The sequence below is a fragment of the Cetorhinus maximus genome, chromosome 2 (genome assembly GCF_964194155.1).
Source record: "Cetorhinus maximus chromosome 2, sCetMax3.hap1.1, whole genome shotgun sequence".
NCBI classification, from domain to species: Eukaryota; Metazoa; Chordata; class Chondrichthyes; order Lamniformes; family Cetorhinidae; genus Cetorhinus; species Cetorhinus maximus.
In genome coordinates this window covers 6034427-6059337 of record NC_135880.1, presented here as the reverse complement: position 1 = coordinate 6059337, position 24911 = coordinate 6034427, and the positions used below count along the sequence as shown (strand labels likewise).

General features: G+C 42.1%; 1 protein-coding gene across 6 annotated transcripts in view; it reads left to right on the top strand.

Annotated features, from left to right (window-relative positions):
• Positions 1-24911, top strand: part of lifra (LIF receptor subunit alpha a) — a 208977-nt gene that overhangs the window by 92487 nt on the left and 91579 nt on the right. For 2 of the 6 annotated variants that reach the window (XM_078560410.1, XM_078560365.1), the window contains exons 1-2: positions 19760-19851; positions 24225-24371. In XM_078560410.1, the coding sequence (XP_078416536.1) occupies positions 19845-19851; positions 24225-24371 (154 nt within the window). In that variant the 5' untranslated portion in view covers positions 19760-19844. Of the gene's footprint in view, positions 1-7360; positions 7504-7634; positions 7783-19759; positions 19852-24224; positions 24372-24911 lie in introns of those variants that run through there. The other 4 variants (XM_078560383.1, XM_078560393.1, XM_078560374.1 and 1 more) reach the window with 3 other exon arrangements.

The window sequence follows — 24911 nt, the reverse complement described above, 5'->3', positions numbered from 1 at the left end:
ACCCTCATCTACACACCTGGTCACCTCCTCAAAAAATTCAATCAAATTTGTTAGGCATGACCTCCCTCTGACAAAGCCATGCTGACTATCCCTGATCAAACCTTGCCTCTCCAAGTGGAGATAGATTCTCTCCTTCTGAATTTTCTCACTGGTCTGTAGTTCCCTAGCATATTTCTACAACCCTTCTTAAAAAACGGAACCACATTAGCTGTTCTCCAGTCCTCTGGTACCTCCCCCGTGGCCATTAAAGATTTGGGTCAGAGCCCCTGTGATCTCCTCCCTTGCCTCCCTCAGCAGTCTGGGGCACAAATCATCCGGACCTGGAGATTTGCCCACTTTTAAGCCTGCCAATACCTCCAATACCTTGTCACTCCGTATATCAATTTGCTCAAGAACCTCGCAGTCTCTCTCCCCGAGTTCGATACCTTCATCCTCATTCTCTTGGGTAAAGACGGATGTGAAGTATTCGTTCAACACTAGCGATGTCCTCTGGCTCCACCCATGGATTGCCCCTTTGGCCGCTTCTCTTTCCATGGTTATCCTCTTCCCATTGGTATACTTATAGAATATCTTGGGATTTTCCCTACTTTGACCAGCCTGAGCTTTCTCATATCCCCTCTTTGCTCTCTTAATTGTTTTCTTAAGCTCCACCCTGCACTTTCTGTACTCCACTAATGCCTCTGCTGATTTGCTCCCTTGTACCTGCTAAAAGCCTCTCTTTTCCTTCTCATCATATCCTGAATATCTCTGGTCATCCATAGTTCTCCGAGCTTGTTACTCCTTCCTATCACCATAGAGGGAACATGTTGAGCCTGTACCCTCCCCATTTCCTTTTTGAACACACCCCCCACTGCTCTTCTGTAGATTTCCCCACAAGTAACTGTTCCCAGTCTACCTTGGCCATATCCTGCCTTATTTTACTAAACTCCGCTCTCCCCCAATCCAAAACATTTTTTTTGCAACTTGTCCATTTCTTTGTCCATAGCAAGTTTCCGGGCAAGGACAGGATTATGGTCAACTGTTTTGTGGTCCGCAGTTGATTTGCCTGCTCATGCTCAGTGTTTAGGCTTACAAGAATGGGAACTTGGTAAGAGATACACTAGGATTGCCTAGCTTCTGGTGCTGTTAACACCAATGAAAGTCAGCAACACCAATGAAAGTCAGCACCACCAGCAGATGGGGAGAAAATTGAGGAGGTGGGTGGGAATGGTGCAACTTATGTATCAGAATTTGTGGTAAAAATATTTTACTGAACGGTAATAATTTACCTTATTTTCAATACTAACTATCCTTATGTCCCAGTACTCCTACTGACAGTACTGTATCACCTGTATCTGTACAAGGCCACATCCATATTTCCCCAGTCCTCAACCAGTTCAACTGGAAGGCTGATAAACCAATGTTGATTTTGTCCTCACTTTCAGACCCCTTAATAGCCTCACTCCTCCACCAGTCCACATCTCCCTGTAAGCACCCTCTTGCTGGTCTATTTCCCATTCCCTTATTCTATCTCTGCTTCACTATCATTAATCTTTCTTTGGCCACTATCTCTGTGCCTGAGGTTAGCATGTCAACTGCTTTTCTACCTTCAAAAGGTTGATAAAAACCCTTATTGGAACTATGTTTTCACCCCGTCCTGATAGACTCGAGAAACTGAGGTTGATCTGAGAGCAGAGAAGGTTCTAGAGAGATTTAATAAAGGTGTTTAAATTTCTAAGGGAGTTTGATAAAGTGAATAAGGAGTAAGGTTTCCACAGGCAGGAGTGTTGGCAATCAGAGGACACAAACTTCAGATAATTGCGAAAATAACCTGTGGAGAAGTTGTTTCCACTTGTGGGTGAGACCAAAACTGGATGTTTTCACTTGAACTGTGCTGGAACCAGTGCCCTGGTGAAATGAATAACTAGGCTGTAGAGAGGGCTTTAAACTTTTTTTTTTGCAAAAATATACTTTATTCATAAGATATCTTCAACAACATTTCAAACCATTTCAAAATCACCATCACAAAAATACAATCAGGTTCAACTTTTACAACATGTATCATGAAATGCATCAATACAATAAATGAATATTACAATCATTTGCAGACATTCATTTTGAGCTGTACAGCCCGAGGGGATTTAAACAGTTCCCAGTCCCTCGGTGCACTGTGGCAGAAAGGTCTTAGACAGCGACCTTTCCCCATTGCGCCTTTGCGGCAGCTGCCCCAAGCTTTAGTGCGTCCCTCAGCACGTAGTCCTGGACCTTGGAATGTGCCAGTCTGCAACACTCGGTCGGGGACAACTCTTTGCACTGGAAGACCAACAAGTTTCGGGCAGACCAAAGAGCGTCTTTCACCGAGTTGATGATCCTCCAGCTGCAGTTGATGTTTGTCTCGGTGTGTGTAGAGGGCTTTAAACTAAATAGAGAGGAGCAGGGTAATGGCAGGGGATAGGTAGGCTTACAAAGCAAAAGGTATGGCAGCCTTGCAGGGCAGCTATTTAGGTAATGATACCCAAAGTGTGACAGGAAGGGACAGAGTGTACAAACATTTAAAAAAAGCAGCAAATAGGGTCAAAGGAGGGAAAAAGGTAAAAAGGCAAAATTAATTGCCCTTTACTTAAATGCACGTTGTATTATTCAGAACAAAATAAATAAATTAATGGCAGAAATAGAGGTTAATGGGTTTGACTTTATAGCCATTACGGATATGTGGTCACAAGGAGATCAAAGCTGGGAACTAAATATTCAGGGGTATGTGACTTTTCGAAAGGTTAGGCAGGAAGGAAAGGGTGGTGGGGTAGCTTTGTTAGTATGAGATGGAATAATACGATAGCAAGAAAAGATCTTGGATTGGAAGATGTAGAATCCGTATGGGTGGAGGTAAGAAATAACAAGGGGAAGAAGACACTGGTGGGTGTAGTCTATAGGCCACCTGACAGTAGCTATACTGTAGGACAGAGAATAAATCAGGAGATAGAGGGCATGTAAAAAAGGTAGTACATTAATCATGGGTGACTATAATCTTGTAGATTGGGAAAATCAAATTGGTAGAGGTAGAACGAGCAAGAATTCATGGAGTGTATTAGGAACAGTTTCCTGGAATGATATGTTGTGAACCCAACCAGGGATCAGGCTATTTTGGATCTGGTAATATGTAATGAGGCAGGTTTAATAAATGATCTCTGAGTAAAGGATTGTCTAGGAAACAGTGAGCATAACATGGTAGAATTTAGCATTCAGTTTGAGTGTGGGAAACCTGGGTCTGAAACAACTGTACTAAACGTCAATAAGGGTAATTACAATGGAATGAGGGCAGAGTGGACTGGGAAAGCAGTTTAGCAGAAAAGACGGTTGATGAACAATGGCAGACGTTTAAGAAAATAGTTCATAACTCTCAACAAAGGGATATCCCAGTGAGGAAGAAGGATTCAAGGAAGGGGATACACCAACCATGGTTAACCAAGGAAGTTAAGGACAGTATCAAATTGAAAGAAAAAACATACAATGTGGCAAAAATTAGTGGTAAGCCAGAGAGAGGGTTGGAGAAGTTTTAAAAACCAACGAAAGATGACCAAAAAATTAATAGAGGGAGAAAATAAACTTTGAGGGTAAACTAGCAAGTAATATAAAAACGGACAGTAAGAACTTCTTTAAATATATAAAAAGGAAGAGAGAGGCCAACGTGAACATAGGCCCCTTAGAGAATGAGGCTGGGGAAATAATAATGGGGAATCAGGAAATGGCAGAGGAGTTGAATAAATGCTTTGCATCAGTCTTTACGGTAGAAGATACAAACAGCATTCTAAAAATACTAAATAATCAAGGGGCAAAAGTGGGGGAGGAAATAAATACGATAACTATCACGAGAAAAAAAGTACTAGGGAAACTAATGGGGCTAAAGGCCAATTAGTCCCCTGGACCTGATGGGTTGCATCCTAGGATATTAAAGGAAGTAGCTACAGCGATAGTGGGTGCACTGGTAGTAATTTTCCAAGGATCCTTAGATTCTGGAAAAGTCCCAGAGGATTGGAGAACGGCCAATGTAACACCCTTATTCAAAAAGCGAGGGAGGCAAAAAGCAGGTAACTATAGGCCAGTTAGCTTAACATCTGTCATTGGGAAAATGTTAGAGTCTATTATAAAGGATGTAATAGCAGGACATTTAGAAATATATAATCTAATCAAGCAGAGTTAGCATGGCTTCATGAAGGGGAAATCATGCCTAACAAATTTATTAGAATTCTTTGAGGAGGTAACAAACAGGATAGATAAGGGGGAAGCAGTAGATGTAATATATTTGGCTTTCCAAATAAGGTACCACACTTAAGGCTACTTAATAAGATAAGAGCCCATGGTATTGGGGGTAGTATATTAGCATGGATACAGGATTGGCTAACTAATAGAAGACACAGAGTTGAGATAGGAGGGCATTTTGGGGATGGCAACCTGTAAATAGTGGAGTACCACAGGGATCAATGCTGGGGCCTCAATTATTTACAATATATACTAATGACTTAGATGAGGGAAGTGAATGTACTATCGCCGAGTTTGCGGATTACACAAAAATAGGTGGGAGGCAAGTGGTGAGGATGACACAAGGAGTCTAAAGAGAGATATAGACAGGTTAAGTGAGTGGGAAAAAACTTGGCAGATGGAATGTAATGTGGGAAAATGTGAGGTTGTGCACTTTGGTAGGAAGAGAGGAGCTGAATATTATTTAAATGGAGAAAGACTGCAGCAGAGAGGGATTTAGGAGTCCTTGTGCATGAATCCCAAAAAGCTAACATACAAGTTCAATAGGTAATAGGGAAGGCAAATGGAATGTTAGTGTCATAAGGACTCGAAACGTTAACTGTGCTCCTCTCCACAGATGCTGTCAGACCTGCTGATTTTTTCCAGGTATTTTTATTTTTGTTTTTGAAATGGAATGTTAGCCTTTATTTCAAAGTGGATAGAGTATAAAAATAGGGAAGTCTTGCTAAAAGTATACAAAGCATTAGTTAGACCACACCTAGAATACTGTGAACAGTTTTGGTCCCCTTATCTAAGGAAAGATACACTGGCATTGGAAGCAGTCCAGAGAAGGTTCACTAGGTTGATCCCGGGTATGGAGGGATTTTATTATGAGGAAAGGTTGAGTAGGCTGGGCCTGTACTCACTGGAGTTTAGAAGAATGAGAGGCAACCTTATTGAAACATATAAGATTCTTAGGGGGCTTGACAGGGTAGATGCTTAGAGGTTGTTTCCCCTTGTGGGAGAGCCTAGGACCAGAAAGCATAATCTCAGAGTCAGGGGGTCGCCCATTTAAGATAGAGATGAGGAGGGATTTCTTCTCTCAGAGGGTAGTGAATCTGTGGAATTCTTTACCGCAGAGGGCTAGAGAGGCTGGGTCATTAAGTATATTCAAGGCTAAGATAGACAGATTTTTAATCAGTAAGGGAATGAAGGGTTATGGGAAAAGGCAGGAAAGTGGAGTCGAGGATTATCAGATCAGCCATGATCTCATTGAGTAGCGGAGCAGACTAAATAGGCTGAATGGCCCATTTAGAATTAGATCTAAAGGGGAGATAGTCGTGTAGTGGGTAACCTCACTGGACTAGAAATCCAGAGTCCCAGGCTAATGCTCTGGGGACATGGGTTTACATTCCACCATGGCAGCTGGTGGAATTTAAATTCAACTATTAAAATTTGGAATACAAAGCTAGTCTCAGTAATGGTGACCATGAAACTATCATCGATTATTGTAAAAACCCATCTGATTCAGTAATGCCCTTTTAGGGAAGGAAATCTGCCATCCTTACCTGGTCTGGCCTACACGTGACTCCAGACCCACAGCAATGTGGTTAACTCTTAACTGCCCTCTGAAATGGCCTTGCAAGGCACTCAGTTCAAGAATAGCTGGGTGGGCAACACATGTTGGCCTTGCCAGCAATGCCCACATCCCATGAAAGAATATTTAAAAATACATTTAAGGGGGAGCTTAAAGGAACAGAAGATTAAGCTGGCAGAGTTAGATGAAGAGGGATGGAAGGGGGCCTGTGTGTAGCATAAATGCTGACCTAGGGAAAGTTAGCTAAGTGGCCTTTTTCCATGCTCTAGACTCTACGCCTCTATGAACCAGAGGGGAATTGAGAGTTTATTTTACACTGTGGGGTTGTTATGGCCTGGAACACAGGTGAAAGCAGATTCGATATAAATTTTCAAAAGGGAATTTGATAACAATGGTTACAGCGCAGGAGGAGGTCAGTTGGCCCATTGTGTTTGTGCAGGCTCTCCAAAGAAGCAATTCATCATGTGCCACTCCCCCGCCGTCTCCCTGTACATTTTTCAGTTAATCCAGTTCCTCCTTAGATGCCTTAATCGACCCTGCCTCCACCACATTCTCAGGCAGCGCATTCCAGATAACTTGTTGTGTGAATAAGTTTTTCCTCATCTCACCATTGCATCTTTTGCCAATCACCTTAAATCTGTGCCCTCTGATTCTCGACCCTTCCACCAATGGCTTTTCCCTATCTGCTCTGTCTGGGCCCCCTCCTCTATCAAATACCTCCAAAGAAAACAGCCCCAGCTTCTCCAATCTAATTACGTAAATGGAGTTGTTTATCCCTCGAACCACTCTCGTGAATCTTTCCTGCACACTCTCTAATGCCATCACAATCCTTCCTCAAGCACTTGAAAAGGAAATGTTTACAGGGAAATGGCGAGAGGGTGGGGAGAAGTTGTAAAGCTGTTTCAAAGAGCTGGCAAAGGCATGCTGAGCTGAATGGCGTTCTGAGTTGTGTTCTACGATGCCTCTTGCCATGTTTCCACAGAATTGTACATCTATTATTGTTGAGTAGCGTATTTGGTGCAGCACGTCCAAGTTTCAATGAACATTATGTAAGGAATCAAATTATTTATTTGGCTGTTTAAGCATCAGTTTTCAGTTGCTTCCACGATAATAATTTAACACATTTTAAATTAACCCCCTCTTCCTCTTCAATGCCAATGAACTTTTCCCCTCCTTGAGTTTTCTCTAAACTTTCAGAGCATAATGAAATTGAATATGCAGAGCTGCAGTTTATTAAAAATGAAACTGGTACATGTCCTTTTGCAATCATATTTTGATTTGGTTCAACTGAATTGAATACATTTTCTGTCTCAGGCATACAAGTAGTCGTTTGGTAGTGCAGTACTTGAATATTGCTGAACAAGAGACATGCTGTCAAAGCTGTTCGTCTTGCACTCTTTTTTTAATCCAGCAATACTGAATAAATATTACAAGTTCTTGCTTCCAATTCCCATCTGTTTGTACTTATGAGCGGGGCGGGGACGGGGGAAAGGGTACTTTAAAAACTCAGCCTATGACTTCGCTGTGTTATTCGGTTCGAGGAGGAACGGGGGCGGGTTGGGGGGTGGTGAGCAGGTACAGTGTCGGAGCTGAATTCCTTTTTAAATACAAATGACCAATCCAAGAATTGGTTCTTGAACCCTGGAGTTTGTATTGCGAAGAACAAACGCGTGGAATCACTGGGAATGAAGGTTCGTACTCCCGGGAATCTAGGTTCCATAATGTCTACATCTCTGCAAAATTCACGTGGAGGGTGACTAGATGATCGAGGTGCCCTGTCCTCTGGTGCAGCCACCCACAGTCGCTAGTCCACGAATCGCAAGTTTCGCATTTGTCGGCGGGCCAGTCAGTCCGCACCATCCCTGCTGTGGTTTTATCATTTTCTGCGCAATTTGTACAGCATTTTATTTTCGAAGTGAAAGGCACGGACAGACGGCACTTGAGCTACTGCGACATTGTAATCTCATCATGTCCGTGACAGAAATGCTGTTACATTACTTGCTTTGAAGTTGTTTTTCAAGGTGTTTTGGTGGTTATTGTGCTACAGCAGTGTATTAGAAGCAGGACGATTAACTATTGCGCCTTGAGTGGCTAAAATAAACACATTTGTTAGAATTTGTTTTAAAAATATTTCCTCGCGATAGAGGCTGTGGGACGGCTTTGCCGTTGCAGTTTCGTGTTTAATGTTGAAGGTTTGTTGCTTGTCAGGAGGAACAGCGGTACGTAAACGGGTGAAGTTAAACAATACGTCTACTGGCTATAGTTTGTTATCATTTTAAAGAGTCGTTGAAGTAACTGGAGACTTTTGTATTGTTGGAAAGCTGTGCGCGCACTGTTGGGAGAATCTGCTAAACAGTGACTATGGGAATTTGGTACTTGATAAGGTTTCCCACCATAGTCTTCCACCTAAGGACTTTTCACAGCAAGTGTGCAAATGAACGCTGTCAATTGTCGCATTGATTTAAAGAAGTTCTCAACAGATTTGCTTTAAATGAATCCTTAGAGGGCTTAGAGATTAAGGTTTGTGGGAGGTTGTTCCAGTCCTATAATTGTTTTGGGAGTTGGGGGTGGGATTGCGGTGTGGAAGGAGTTAGTTGGGGTGTATACAGTTGTAGCTGTTAGTTATGAACTCTTCAAGCTTGGTCACTTTTGGGTTTGATGTACAGCTTAGAAATATTTAATTGTCCATTCAAAATTTTGTAGAGGCATGTGAACCTGGTAAGACCAGAAATTTGGTGTAAAGACCATAAGACCAGAAATTAGGCCATTCGGCCCATCGAGTCTGCTCCGCCATTCAATCATGGCTGATAAGTTTCTCAACCCCATTCTCCCGCCTTCTAAGGAGATGCTATGAAATTTTTATCCAAGGCACAGCAGTAAATATATTGTTTATTGTTCATATGATTGGCAAAAGAACCAGAGGTAACAGGTGGAAAAACTTGAATGCAACGAGCGGTTAGAATTTGGAATGCACCTCTTGGTCTGATGGTGGATACAGATTCAATCAAAGCTTTGGATAAATACTTGATGGAGAAAACATTTCAGGGATTATGTGGAAAGGGCAGCGCGGAGTGGGACTAACTGGATTGCCCTTGAAAAGGGTTTACAAAGACCTGATGGGCCGAATGAGCCGCTGTGGTCCTTTATTACTCGATAATACAAAATAATCGGTGTAATTAATTACATTTAAGGGGATAGCTTTAACTAAGCAGAGAATACCAACTTTAAAGAGATACAAATTGTATTAAATAAAAACTGGTGTACATAAATGATTGAAAAATAAATAGGAGAAAGGCAGTGTGTGTGTTTATGTATATAATATATGTATGTATGTGTGTGTGTATATATATATTTATATATATGTATATGTGTGTGTGTGTGTGTCTATAATTTTTAATTAAAATGATGGGACAATGGAGCCTATTGCCTGCAATTTATATGCCATGTGGGAATTCTAACACTTGCATGTGTCTCTGAGTAACTGCACATGCAGAAGGTGCATCTCATTCAGCACTGCCAGCCACTAGCCACATATGGTTAATTAAAAACCCAGCTATGGCTCATTGAAATTCTGATTAGTGCATCAAAACTGAGTGATAGGCATTGGGGTTGGGCATGGGTTCTCAACACTCATGCTCGCATGGCATTTGCATGTGAACTTTAACCCTTCTGCACATTTGTTAAAATAGTGGGTGTTTTACTTGGTTACTGATTGATGGTAAATATTTAAGTATACTTGCACATATGAAGTTTAATTATCTGTACCGTGTGAGGGTATGTAAAGTGTTTGACTAAAACTAGTGCATGTGCCTAAGACAGTGCCATCACTATCACGTCGCAGATCGCCAGTTTCTATTGGACAACACTGCTCTAGTTGTTCAAGCTAAAATTCAGGGTTTCTGAGCTTTAGGAGTGCCTGGATTCACTGCAGGGCTGTGGCTGAGAATTTCTTGACATGCACATTTCTGCAGTGACAGAGTTTTTAGGAGAATAGTTAACGGGTAGCTATCCAGGAGAGGAGAAGGTAGACATTGTATGCATTCTCTTAGAATGTGACACTTTCAAACCAATTTTCAGTGTTGAATAACAGCAAGGGTGATAACATATTGGGCATACATCATTGGCATCATGGGGCAAATAACTGCATTGGGAACCAGTGAAGAGTATCAAGGCAGGGAAAATAGGGGACTTGATATTCAGGGGGATAGACAAACATTTCTGTAACTGCTGATGTGAGTCCCATATTGTATGTTTTGTCCCTGGTGCCTAGGTAAAGAACATCACTGATAGGGTGCAGAACGTTTTGAGGGGAGCAAGGGAACAGCCAGAAGTCCTGGTCCATGTGGGAACCAATGACTTAGAAAGTGAAAAGGGCTGACGTCCTATAGTCAAGAGTTTAGGATGATTGGAAAATTAAAGAACAGGACCTCAAAGATAATAATCTCCGATTACTCCCAGTGCCACATTTCAGTGATTGTAGGAATGTTTAGCATGAGACAAGTTAATGAGGTTGAGATTGGAGAAATGGAGTAGGATGGATGACTTCAGAATCCTTGGGCATTGGGACCAGTTCTGTGGCAGGAGGGACATGTTCAAGGTTGCACCTCAGTAGAGCTGGGACTAGTGTCCTTGTTAATATGGCAGGAAGTTGGCACCATGATGAAATGGAGGACTGAGAAAGACGAATAACACTAGAGTAAAGAATAGTTCAGAAATAGAGATCAGGTAGGGGTAAATGTGAGGCAGCCTATGATGGAGTGCACCTATGTAAACGTGAGGAGCATGGTAAATTAAGATGGTGAGCCGCAGGCTCAAATAACCACATAGGACAATGATATATGGCAATAATAGAGACCTGCTCGAAGAGGGGAGGATTAGAAACTAAATATTCATGACTGGAGGGTATTCAGGAAAGATTAGGAAGGATTAAAAGCAAGTGGAGTGGCAGTATTGATCAAATAAACTATTGTAGCATTCAGAAGGGCTGGTGTAGCTGAGTGGTTAAAGACAACATCTAGTTGGTTAGGATTAAAGAGCAATAGAAGAGCTGTTTTGCTACTGCGTATATAATGCTGGTCTCCAAATCATGGGAAGGAGATGGAGAGGAGCACATTTACTTAAAGCTGCAGTAACTGCAGAGTGGTGATAATGGGAACTTCAATTATCCTAATGTAGACTGCAGTATTGATAGTGTAAGGGCCAAGAGGGGGAGGAATCCCTGAAATGTGAAAAGATCTTTCTTGATCAGTGTGCTTCCAATGAGGAAGCATGGATCAAGTTCTAAGGAATGAAGTGAGGCAGTGGAACATGTTTCAGCAGGGGAGCATTTGGAAAACACTGATCTTATCATTAGGTTTAGAATAGTTATGGAAAAGGACTAGCTACAAAGGTAAAAATATTAAACAAGAGGAGAACTAATTTCAGTAAAGGGGCCTAGCCCAGGTTGATTGGAATCAAAAATCATTAGGCAAAACAATGGGAGACCTTCAGAGAGTAGATGGTTCTGGTACAGAATGAACATAACCCCATGATGGGGAAAGGAAAGACATCCAAAGCTAGAGCTGTCTGGATGACTTAAGATTTATAGATTAAAATGAGATAGAAAAAGAAGTCTTATGACAGTTGATATAGAAACTACGGAGGAGACCTTCCAAAGGAACTAAGAGGGGCTTTAAGAATAGATTCATGGCTAAAATAAAAGGAAACCCGAAAACTTTTTATAAAGATATAAATAGTAAAAGGGTAGTCAAAGGATGGGTGGGGTCACATAGGAGAATTTCCTGTGCATGCAGAGGACATGGCCAAGGTACTAACTGAGCACTTTGTATGCCTTCCCTAGAGAAGTGGATGCTGCCAATGTAACAATAAAGGAAAAGACAGTGATGATAATGGAGAGAATAAAACGAGATAAACATAGGAACATAAGACATAGTAGCAGTAGTAGGCCATTCGGCCCCTCGAGCCTGCTCCGCCATTCGAAAAGATCACGGCTGATATGGTTGTGGTCTGAATTCCACCTTCCTGTCTGCTCCCCATAACCCTTGATTCCTTTGTCTATCAAAAACCTAACTAACTCAGCCTGGAATAAATTCAGTGACCCAGCTTCCACTGCTTTCTGGGGACGAGAATTCCATATACTAACAACTCTTTGAGAGAAAAAATTCCTCCTTATCTCAATTTTAAAAGGGAGACCTCTTATTTTTAAGCTGTGTCCCTTAGGTCTTGTCTCCCCCACAAGAGGAAACATCCTCCTGGTAACCAACTTATCAAGTCCACTCTATCTTAAATGTCTCAATATGATCAACTCTCATTCATCTAAACTCCAATGGGTATAGGCCCAATCTGCTCAACCTTTCTTCATAAGGTAAGCCCTTCATCCCAGGAATCAGTCTTGTGAACCTGAACTGTTTCTAACGCATTTTTATCCTTTTTCAAATAAGCAGACCAAAACTGAACACAGTACTCCAGATGTGGTCTCTCCAAGGCCCTATGTAGTTGCAGTAAAACTTTGCTATTTTTATATGCCATTCCCCTTGTAATAAACACCAACGTTCCATTTGCCTTCTTAATCCTTTGCTCTACCTGCATACTAACTTTTTGTGATTCATGCACCAGGAAACCCAGATCCACAAATGCAAGACACACAAATGTAACCCCATTATTTAACAAAGGAGGGAGAGAGAAAAGAGGGAACTACAGACCTGTGAGCCTGACATCAATGGTAGGGAAAAGGCTAGAATCTATTATTTACGAAAGGGAAATCACGTTTGTCAAACCTGTTGGGGCTTTTTGAGGGTGTAACTAGCAGAATAGATAAGGGGGAACCAGTGGATCTGGAATATTTGGATTTCCAGTAGGCTTTTGATAAGGTTCCACATAAGAGGTTAGTAAACAAAATTAGAGCTCATTGGATTGGGGGTAATATACTGGCATGGATTGAAAATTGATTGATGGACAGAAAACGGAAAGTGGGAAAAAAATGAGTCATTCTCAGGTTGGAAGGCTGTGACTAGTGGGGTACTGCAAAAATCAGTGCTTGGGCCCCAACTATTCACAATCTACATCAATGATTTGGATGTGGGAGCCAAGTGTAATATTCCCAACACAAATGAAAACAGAAAATGCTGGAAAAACTCAGGCCTTGCAGCATCTATGGAGAGAGAAACCGAGTTAACGTTTCGAGTCCATATGACCCTTCTTCAGAGTGGGTCAGAGCAGTAATATTTCCAAGTTTGCTGATGATATAAGATTAGGAAAATGTGAAATTGTCCATTTTGGCAGGAAGAATAAAAGAGAAGCATATTATCTAAATGGTGAGAGATTGCAGAACTCTGAGGTGCAGAGGGATCAGGTGTCCTAGTGCATGAATCACAAAAGGCTAGTATGCAAGGACAGCAAATAATTAGGAAAGTTAATAGAATGTTCGAATTTATTGCGAGGGGAATTGAATACAAAAGTAGGGAGTTGAGTTGTATAGGGCACTAGTGGGACCACATTTGGAGTATTGTGTACAGTATTGGCCTCCTTATTTAAGGAAGGATGTAAATGCATTGGAAGCAGTTCAGAGAAGGCTTACTAGACTAATACTAAGATAAAAGCAAAAAAGTGCGGATGCTGAAAATCCAAAACAAAAACAAAAATACCTGGAAAAACTCAGCAGGTCTGGCAGCATCTGCGGAGAGGATAGTTCTGTTGAAGGGTCATTCGGACTCGAAACGCTAACTGCGCTCCTCTCCGCAGATGCTGCCAGACCTGCTGAGTTTTTCTAGGTATTTTTGTTTTTGTTACTAGACTAATACCTGGAATGGGTGGGTTGTCTTATGAGGAAAGGTTGGACAGACTAGGCTTGTATCCGCTGGAGTTTAGAAGAGTAAGAGGCGACTTGATTGAAACATATAAGATCCTGAGGGGTCTTGACAGGGTGGATGTGGAGAAGATGTTTCCTCTTGTGGAAGAATCTAGAACTAGGGGTCACTGTTTAAAAATATAGGGTCGCCCATTTAAAACAGAGACAAGGTGAAATTTTTTTCACTGTTAGTGCGTCTTTGGAACTCTTCCTGGTGGAAGCAGAGTCTTTGAATATTTTTAAGGCAGAGGTGGATAGATTCTTGATAAGCAAGGGGGTGATAGGTTATTGGGGGTAGGTGGGATGCAGTTTTGAGGTTACTATCAGATCAGCCATGATCTTACTAAATGGCGGAGCAGGCTTGAGGGGCTGAATGGACTACTCCTGCTCCTTGTTCGTATACTCGTAGGTTGGAATGAGAGTTGTGAGGAGGATGCAAAGAGGCTTCAGTGGGATTTAGACAGGCAATGTGAGTTGGTAAGAACATAGCAGATGGAATATAATGTGGAAAAATTTAAAGTTATCCAGTTTGGCCAGAAAAGCAGTGTATTTCTTAAATGGGGAGGGATTGGAAAGTGTTGATGCCCAAAGGGACCTGGGCGTCCTTGTTCATGTGTCGATGAGAGCCAGCATGCTGGTGCAGCAAGCAATTAGGAAGGTAAATGGCATGTTGGCTGTTATTGCAAGAGGATTTGATTGCAGGAGTAAAGGTGTCTTGCTGCAATTGTATTGAGCCTTGGTGAGTACAGTTTTGGTCTCCTTACCTAAGGAAACATTTACTTGCCATGGAGGAAGCGCAACAAAGGTTCACCAGACTGATTCCTGGGATGCAGGGATTGTCCTGGAAGGATAGATTGAGGAGACTGGGCCTGTATGCTCCAGAATTTAGAAGAATGAGAGACGATCTCATTGAAACATACATTCAAAATTCTTATAGGGCTCGACAAGGCAGATGCAGGGTGGATGTTTCCTTAACCGGGGAATCAAGAATCAGGGGGCACTGTCTTAGAAACAGTGGTAGGCCATGTAGGACTGAGATATGGGCAGAAATGGCAGAGGCGCTTAATCAATATTTTGCCTCAGTTTTCACAGTGTAGGACACGAGTACCACCCCAATAGTAACAGGTAGTGCAGAGGGTATAGAGAAGGAGGAACTTAGAACAATTAGAGAAAAAGTACTGAGCAAATTATTGGGATTAAAGGGTAACAAGCCCCTAGGACCTGATGGCCTACGTCCCAGGGCCTTAAAGGAAGTGGCAGCAGAGATAATGGATGCATTGGCTATAATGTTCCAAAATTCCCTGGATTCTGGAAAGGTTCCAGTGGATTGGAGAAATGCTAATATAACGCCTTTATTCAAAAAGTGGGGGGAGGCAGAAAGCAGGAAACTATACACCAGTTAGTTTAACGTCTTTCGTTGGGAAATTATTTAAATCCATTATTAAGGAAGTAGTAATGGGGCGTTTGGAAAGTCAAAATGCAATCCATAAGAGTCAGCATGGTTTTATGAAGAGTAAATCGTGTTTGGCTAATTTGCTAGAGTTCTTTTGCAGATGTGACAAGCAAAGTGGATAATGGGGAACCTGTAGATGTAGTATATCTGGACTTCCAGAAGGCCTTTAATAAGGTGCCGCACAAAAGATTAGTACACAAGATAAGATCACACGGAGTGAGGGGTAATATATTAGCTTGGATAGAGGATTGGCTAACCAACAGAAAGCAGAGAGTCGGGATAAATGGGTCTTTTTCTGGATGGCAAGCTGTAACTAGTGGCATGCCACAGGGTTTGGTCCTTGGTCCCCAATTCTTCATAATCTATATTAATGACTTGGATTCAGGGATAGAAGGTACTATAGCTAAATTTGCAGATGACACCAAAATAGGTGGGAAAGTAAGTTGCAATGAACAAATAAGAAATTTACAAATGGATAGGTTAGGTGAATGGGCCAAAATTTGGCAGATGGAGTTTAAAGTGGATAAGTGTGAGGTTATCCATTTTGGTCGGTAGAATAAAAAGGTGACTTATTATTTGAATGGAGAGAAACTTCAGAATGCTTCAGTGCAGAGGGATCTGGGTGTCCTCGTGCCTGAATCGCTGAAAGCTAGTATGCAGGTACAGCAGGTAATAAGGAAGGCAAATGGAATTTTGGCATTTATTGCTAAAGGAATAGAGTATAAAAATAGGGAAGTGTTGTTGCAACTGTACAAGGCATTGATGAGACCGCACCTGGAGTACTGTGCACAGTTTTGGTCCCCATACTTGAGGAAGGATGTAGTTGCATTGGAGGCGGTTCACTGGATTGATTCCAGAGTTGCGGGGCTTGCCTTATGAGGAGAGATTGAGCAGTTTAGGCCTATACTCGCTAGAGTTTAGAAGGATGAGAGGAGATCTAATTGAGGTATATAAGATGCTAAAGGGGATAGACAAAGTAGACATGGAGCAGATGTTTCCCCTTGTGGGACATTCTAGAACAAGAGGCCATAGTTTTAGGCTATGGGGTGGTAGATTTAAATCAGTGATGAGGAGGAATTACTTTTCTCAAAGGGTCATGAATCTGTGGAATTCACTACCTCAGAGTGCAGTGGATGCCGGGACGCTGAATAAATTTGGGACAGAGATTTTTAATTAGTAACGGGTTGAAAGGTTATGGGGAGAGGGCGGGAAATTGGAGTTGAGGCTGAAGTGAGATCAGCCATGATCGTATTGAATGGCAGGCAGGCTCGAGGGGCTGAATTGCCTACTCCTGCTCCTAGTTCTTATGTTCTTATGTTATGTTCTTTTAAGGAGGAACTTCTTCACTCAGGGTCGTGAATTATTGGAATTTTCTACCCCAGAGGCTGTAGATGCTCAGTCATTGAATATGTTCAAGACAGAGGTTGATAGATTTCCAGACAGTAAAGACATCAAGGGATATGGAGATAGTGCAGGAAAATGGCATTGAGGTAGAAGATCAGCTATGATCTAATTGAATGGTGGAGCAGGCTCGAGGGGACGCATGGCCTACTCTTCCTATTTCCTATGTTCCTATCTGTGTACCACCGAGTTCTGCAATCTCTCCATTTAAATTGTTTACTGCTTTTCTATTCTTCCTGCCAAAGTGGACAAGTTCACATTTTCCCACATTATACTTCACCTGCTAAATTTCTGCCCACTCACTTAACCTACCAGTATCCCTTTGTAGACTTTTAACTCCTCTTGACAACTTACTTTTTTACCTATCATGGTGTCACTGACACATTTAGCTGCCGCATGTTCGGTCCCTTCAAGTAAGTCATTGATATAGATTGTAAATAATTGAGGCCCCAACACTGATCCCTGTGGCACTCCATGAGTTACAGCTTGCCAACCTGAAAAAGACCCATTTATCCCTACTTTCTGCTTCCTGTTAGCAAACCAATCCTTCATCTGTGCTAATATGTTACTCCTTACAACATGAGCTCTTGTTTTGTGTAACAGCCTTTGACGTGGCACTTTATCAAATACTGTTTCAAAATCCAAGTACAGAAACATTTACCTGCTCCCCTTTATCCACCTTGCCTGTTACTTCGTCAAAGAACTTTATATAAATAAAGAGGAGGTGGTTAAAAGGCTTGGGTTCCTCAAATGCATTGGTCTTGATGCGATGTGTCCAAGGATGCTGAGGAAAACAGCGGTGGAAATTGCAGAGGTCGGGCCACAAATTTCCAATCCTCCTTGGTACAGGAGTGGTGACAGAAGGGGACTACAAATGTTAGACCTCTGTTTAAAAACAGCGAGTGGTAGAAACCCAACAACTCCAAGCCAGTCAGCCTATTGTTGATCTTGAGGAAACGCAATGACAATAATCCAGGACAAAATTAATTATCATTTGGAAAGTATGAGCTAATAAATGAAGTCGTCATGGATTTCTTTTAAAGACAAATCATGTTTGAAAGTTCTTTGAAGTAGCAGAGAGTGTTGATGAAGGTTGTGTAGTTGATTTTTAATTCATTCTTGAGATGTGAGCTTTGCTGGCAAAGCTAGCATTTGTTGCCCACCCTAATTACCCCTGGATAAGTGGTGGTGAGCCACTGCCTTGAACCACAACAGTCTATGTGGTGTAGATACACTTCACACTCCTGTTCGGGAGGGAGTTTCAGGATTTTGATCCAGCATCAGTGAAGGAACAGCGATATAGTTCCAAGTCAGGATGATGTGTGGCTTGGAGGGGAACTTCCAGGTGCTGGTGTTCCCATGTGCCTGGACACGAAATGAAGTAGCTCCCCATCCCACCGCCGCTTGCAAGTTTCTCTTTTCCTTTTACTGGGGAGGCTCTGATCCTGGCTGTTGTTTTTCTTGCCCCCATCTTTAGTTGCCCCCAGTTGTGCTGCTCCTATTTTTACTCCAGTTGAGCTAAATCATTTAGGTTGTCCTGACCACCTGGGTGAGTTGTACCTTAAAGTTCCTGCAATGGAAAAAGGCACCAGCTCCATATGTGAGGCCTGCTGAGACATCTTTTGATAGAAGTGTCGTTGGACAATTGTTAGTCAATAAATTATTGACTTGGAGTCATTACAGTGCAGAAAGAGGCCACTCGGCTCATGAAGTCTATGTCAGCCCATCAAGTCTCTGCCAGCTCTTTGATTTTCATTGTACTTTTTCCAAACATAATGACAAACTGGGACATTTTGTTAATTTGGTGATGCATATGGGATAGCTTGCTTCTAGTTTTCTATGTTCCCTTCTCCCTGAGAAAAGAAAGTGATATAAAACAAGTAGATTTCAAATTAGGTGCAACTGAGAGATACACACTGCATGCAGGTGAACATTGGATATGCGTAATATTGGGCTCTGCTGTGATGCCCCCACAGTCAAATAGTTCACCTACACTTGCTGTCTCGGCACACTGAAGAATGGCTGCAGTAGTGAGACTGCTGCTCATGTAGGCGTACCCCTGTATGAGTCAGCAGCAATGTTCCCTGTAAGCTGCGCATGCGAGCACTCTGTAATGCTGAAGGTACTACGCAGGCTCATTTCAGAGACTGTGTGAGCAGACAAAAATATTGCAAGGTTCCACACACTGAAGTGAAAAGGATGTGCACAATGAAAAATATTTAAGAGGGGACTTTGCTCAGCACCTTCACATAAATTTGACATAGCGAGAATTTGTTTCCACGACCATAGATTGTTTAAATTTATAATTCTATCTGGGGTTATACAATTAATTGTGCATATCTTCTATGAAAACAAGAGTTTCTTTGGTGAGATAATGAGTGCAGTGAGAACATCAATTCAATGTGTTGTGGCAGATAAGGTGACCTTTCACATGCTTACGTAAATGCAAGTAGTCACTCTGCTTCAAATAGTTTGTCCCAGATTAAACCTCAAATTCAAAAGCACACGATATCAATGTTGCCAACAGTTTTATAAATTTAAAGACCAAACTCATTAAGTATGGGAAGTATTGTCATTTGCAGTGAGTAGAGTTTGTGGATGTTAGTTTTCTGTATTTGAGAAAATCAGAGACCTGGGTTGTGAGTCGACTGTGTCTGAAGGTTCCTGCAAAGGCATCTGCATGATTATAGGATTATTTCTATTGGTTATAGTTGTAAAATTATAGACATATAAATTCCTCAGTGTTGTAAAGGACTCTTGTGAAAACTACTACCACCAGAATATGATGCACTGAATTCAAATGCTTTTGTTCCAGTAATTCCCCTGATAGCTTTGTACAGATCAGAAGGTTCCAGGTTCAATTCCTGAGTTTGTAGATCATAGACTGGCTGATGGTGGAGGTGCTACCATTATTCATCTGCCCCTGGACCAGGGTTCCTGTTCTGGATTAGCCCCATGTCCAAAACGTTCTCTGGTGGGAGAGATTTTAAGTCACTTAGCTGTTCCCAGTGACCAATTTAGATGGCTAAAGTTATCCCCTTTTAACCCTATGTGCATTTGACGTGATGCGTGATGCAATACCTACGTGCCAACCATCAGTGTTTTCACGGCACCACCCATGTTTAACTATGGGAATTCGCTGTTTTATTGCGTTCCACAGTTCTTCGTAATAGACGCATCGGACTACTATAAATATCTGTGTATGTGTGTGAGAAGTTCAGATTCCTGTGCTTGTACTTCAAGCCCAACCATTTTGTGAACGTTGCACATTTAGGTGCATGTGAGGGAATTATGGAAACACGTGGATCCCACCCTGACTTAGCTGGCATTTGATGGGAGGTAAGAAAGTAGGAATGTATTTTTACTGGAGATGTTTCCAACTAGGTGTAGTTTGTTTTGAACTTTAAGCAGTGCAGCTATTGGTTAATAAGGGTTCTTTTTGAACTTGCAAAGGTCCAGTACAAACTTACATAGGAGCTTTTTTATTCGTACATGGGATGTGAGCATCACTGGCAAGGCCAGCAGTTGTTAACCATCCTTAATTGCCCTTGAGAAGGTGGTGATGAGCCAAGTTCTTGAACTGCGGCAGCCCATGTGATTTGGGTACACCCACAGTGCTTTTAGGAAGGGAGTTCCAGGATTTTGACCTAGCAACAGTGAAAGAATGGGGATACAGTTCCAAGTCAGGATGGTTTGTGGCTTGGAGTGGAACTTTGCAGCTGGTGGTGTTCTCATGTGCCTGCTGACTTTGTCCACTTAGGCAGTGGAGGTCATGGGTTTGAAAGGCGCTGTTGAAGGAGCCTTAGTGAATTCCTGCAGTGCATCTTGATGATGGTACACACTGCTGCCACTGTTTGTCGGTGATGGAGGGAATGAATGTTTGTGGATGGGGCACTAGTCAAGTGGGCTGCTTTGTCTTGGATGGTGTCAAGCTTCTTGAGTGTTGTTGGAGCTGCACTTATTCAGGCAAATGGACAGTATCCCATTAATTTAGCCCTTGATTTCCTCGTAATCTGTTTTTGCGGATGGTGACTAATGGTTTTTTTTATCAGCGTAATGTAAAGTGGATTGAGAAGTCTTCAGCACTCAAGCACTGTGCAAATAAATTACGGTGTTCTTTACTTTAGTTATTTCATTAAAATGTTATTTATATCTATTTAAATATGTTTATGATATGAGTAAATCTACAGTCCATTATTTACCATGTTGTCACCTTATCCAGCTGTGGTAAATGTATATTCATTGACCTGCTGGGTTATGTATTAGAACCATAGAACCATAGAAAAATTATAGATTAGGAGGAGGCCATTCGGCCCATCTTGTCCATGCCAGCCCGAGGACACCCAGGTGCCCTTTCTAATCCCACCTTCCTATACCCGGCCCATAGCCCTGCAGTTTACAGCACTTTAGGTGCAGATCCAGGTACTTTTTAAAAGAGTCTAAAGTTTCTGCCTCTATCACCAACTTGGGCAGCGAATTCCAGACACCCACTACCCTCTGCGTAAAAAAGTTCTTCCTCATGTCCCCCCCTACACCTTCTGCCATTTATCTTGAATCTATGTCCCCTGGTTCTAGAATTCTCCATCAAGGGAAACAATTTTATCCTGTCCACTCTATCTATTCCCCCATAATTTTGTACACCTCAATCAAGTCACCTCTCAGCTGCCTTTGTTCTAAGGAAAATAACCCCAACTTTTCCAATCTCTCCTCGTAGCTACACTTTTCTAACCCTGGCAACATTCTTGTAAACCTCCTCTGCACTCTCTCCAGAGTGTCCTTCCTGTAATGTGACCAGAACTGCACACGATACTCCAGTTGTGGCCTCACCAGTGTTTTATACAATTCCAACATTATATCCTTACTTTTATATTCTACACCTCTGCCAATGAAGGAGAGCATTCCATATGCCTTCTTTACAACCTTGTCTACTTGAACTGCTGCCTTCAGGGACCTGTGTACTTGTACGCCAAGATCTATCACTTCATCCACCCCTCTTAGTATATTCCCATTTATTTTGTAATCCCTGTAACTGTTTGACCTTCCGAAATGTATGACCTCACACTTCTCTATGTTAAAATCTATCTGCCACTTTACCGCCCACTCCACTAACCCATCTATGTCGTTTTGGAGATCATGGCTATCCTCTACACTATCCATTACTTGGCCAATCTTTGTGTCATCTGCAAATTTCCCAATCGTACCCCCCACGTTCACGTCCAAATCGTTAATATATAACACAAACAGCAAGGGTCCCAACACCGAGCCCTGTGGAACACCACTTGAGACAACTTTCCATTCACAAGGGCATCCATCGACCATTACCCTTTGTTTCCTGTTACAAAGCCAACCTTTTATCCAGTTTGCCACATTACCCTGAATCACATGGGCTTTTACTTTCCTGACCAATCTGCCATGTGGGACCTTGTCAAATGCCTTGCTAAAATCCATGTACACAACATCCACTGCACTACCTTCATCAACCCTTCTTGTCACTTCCTTAAAGAATTCAATCAAATTTGTGAGGCAAGACCTTCCTTTAATAAATCCATGCTGACCATCCCTGACTAGTCCATGCCTTTCCATATGACAGTTAATCCTTTCTCTCAGGATTGATTCTACTAATTTGCTCACCACCGATGTAAGACTAACTGGCCTATGGTTTGACATTTCCTTTGATCCCTTTTTAAACAATGGAACTACGTTTGCATTTCTCCAGTCCTCCAGTACCTCCCCTGTATCTAGGGTTGATTGGAAAATCAACCTCAGAGCATCTGCTATCACCTCCCTGACTTCCTTCAACAGCCTCGGAAACAATCCATCTGGCCCTGGCGACTTATCAACTTTCAAGGATTTGAACCCTTCGAGTACTTCCTCTCTCTTTATGACTGTCCCGTCCAATATCTTGCAGTGTTCCTCCTGGGCTACTATATCTACATCCTCCCTTTCCTTTGTAAACACGGAGCAAAATATTCATTCAAAACCCTTCCCACAGCCTCTGCATCTACACACAAGTTTCCATCTTCATCTCTGATAGGTCCCACTTTTTCCTTAACTAGCCTTTTAGCATTAATGTTGTGGAGGCTAGATCACTGAAAGTATTTAAAGAGCAGGAAGATAGATTTTCAAAATATCAGGGAGTTAAGGGCTATGAGGAGCTGGCGTCAAAGAGGAGTGGATGCCTTGGGCAGATCAGTCATGATCTTATTGAATAGCGGGGCAGGCTTGAGGGGCCAAATGGCCTACTCCTCCTATTTCTTATATTCTGGAATACATAATCTCAGCGAAGAAGTGTGCAACTACCTCACCTGCGATGTACTCAAAAATATCATTCACGAACGAGCTCATGGGTGCCAGTGTCGCGGTGAACCTGCTTCATCACTTTGTAAATAGAGTAACTCTCCTTCTGCATGAGCATACATTGACACTGTCATGTGTCAGCAGGATTGGGCTCAGCTGTGATGGCCACTCTGCTTCAATAGCCTGTCAACACTCACTGTCCCAGCTGCCGTCATAAGTTGCAACTTTGGGCTGGGTTTTGATAGTACACGTCAGCAGCTGAAGCTTTACGTTAACTGGAAGGGAGGGTGAAATTATCCAGAAACAGAGACATGAGGAAAGCTGGCTGTGAATATGCCTTCACTTTAGGTCAGGCTAAGGATTTCTTCTGCAGTATTGCTGGCCTCGCTTTTGACCGACTATGAACATCTTGTCACTTTTGAAGCAAAATCTGATGTAATGCATTTGAGTCATAAATGGAAATATTCCAGAGTCTAATTGAATGGCAGTAACATAGCTCCATGCTTTTGTGGTCTGTGCAGTATTATTTCAAGGCTCTAACTAAAGCACTGATTTACAGGTTAATCAATCATCACATTTATGGTAAATTGATTTGGAGATCTCGACTTCTGGTCCCAGCGGATCACTAATTCTCATATACTGTGAGTGATTCTGTGAAGTGCAGGCTCCAGAGCTGTTGTGATACGTTATTCAGTGCCCATTTGTTTACGCTTGGATTAGTGTTGGGAACTTCAGTTTTTTGTTTTACTGCAGTCTTGCCTTTGGTTTTTTTTTCTCAGTAACTGTTGAAATAACGTTGAATTACTGTTAAACATTTTCAGCTGATAATTGAATCCTTATGTCGAGCCTCCTGAGTCTGTGTTACCTGATCTCAGGCTGCACAGCAGTTGCCTAAGCACCCCTGAGGTAGGGAATGGGCATTTTACCAGGTTTACTGCTCCTGTTTGATATTCAGTGACCCTTGCATGTATAGATATTAGGGGAGGAAAGAATCAGGTTCATCTGTGATTACCTATATGATTGAGCCCCCACCCTATTGGTACGGGCTCGCACATGACAGGTTGAGGTGTGAGGTGCAGAAATTGTACCCCAAAAGTCAGAGCCGCCGAGACTTGTGACAATGATAAATGGATCTTCACAAGCTTCAGATCACGAAGCTGTTGATCTTACAATATATGTTGCTATACACAGGATGTAGTGTTAGCCAGAATATTAAGCGTTATCAGTGCCTAACAGCATTGTCTACAGTCTGCAGATATGAGGTATCCGGCATGACTTCTACCAGTTCCTGCAGGATGTACTCAAATTGTACAAAAGGGAAAAATTCTAAGTGTCACATACTTGGGTGCTCTGTGTTTGTATCTGGATTTTAATCTCTCATTAAATATAACTGTGAGACATTCTTCTTGTTGCAGGGAAGTTGAACGCTCTGGTGGATGACATTGCTCGTGTTCTGTCGATCAAACCGAAATTTGTAGGAATGAAGCTGTGGGTATTATTTGAGGTCGTGTTTTTAGCCCTTTTATCAGCTGGTTGTCACCTGGCTATTGCCCAGAATGCAGGTGAGTTCACGCCCAATTCTGATACTCTGCTTTTCTATACACCCATTGTTCTGCTTGGTACTTGTATAATGTTAACCATCTCTTTTCCTGACTCCTGTTTAATAAAATGTGACTAATTTCCTTACTCACTCTTGGTTTTTAGTTACTGCATTTTTCTTGGTTGGTGACATTGAGAGGCAACTTTTCCTTTCTCTGTCTCCTCGCCCCCACCCTGCCACCAATGTTATTCTATAATTCACCATTGCAAGCAATTAGGAAGGCAAAAGGTATGTTGACCTTTATTGCAAGGAAGTTGGAGTATGAGAGGAGTCTTGTTGCAACTCTACAGGACTTTGAGATCACACCTGGAGTACTGGGTATAGTTTTGGCCTCTGTACCTAAGAAAGGATACATTTGCCTTAGAAGGGGTGCAATGAAGGCTCACTAAATTGATCCCTGGGATGCAAGGGAGGACAGTTTCAGTAAAATAGTCCTACACACTCTCTGGAGTTTAGAAGATTGAGAGGTCATCTCATTGACACACAAGATTCTGAGAGGGCT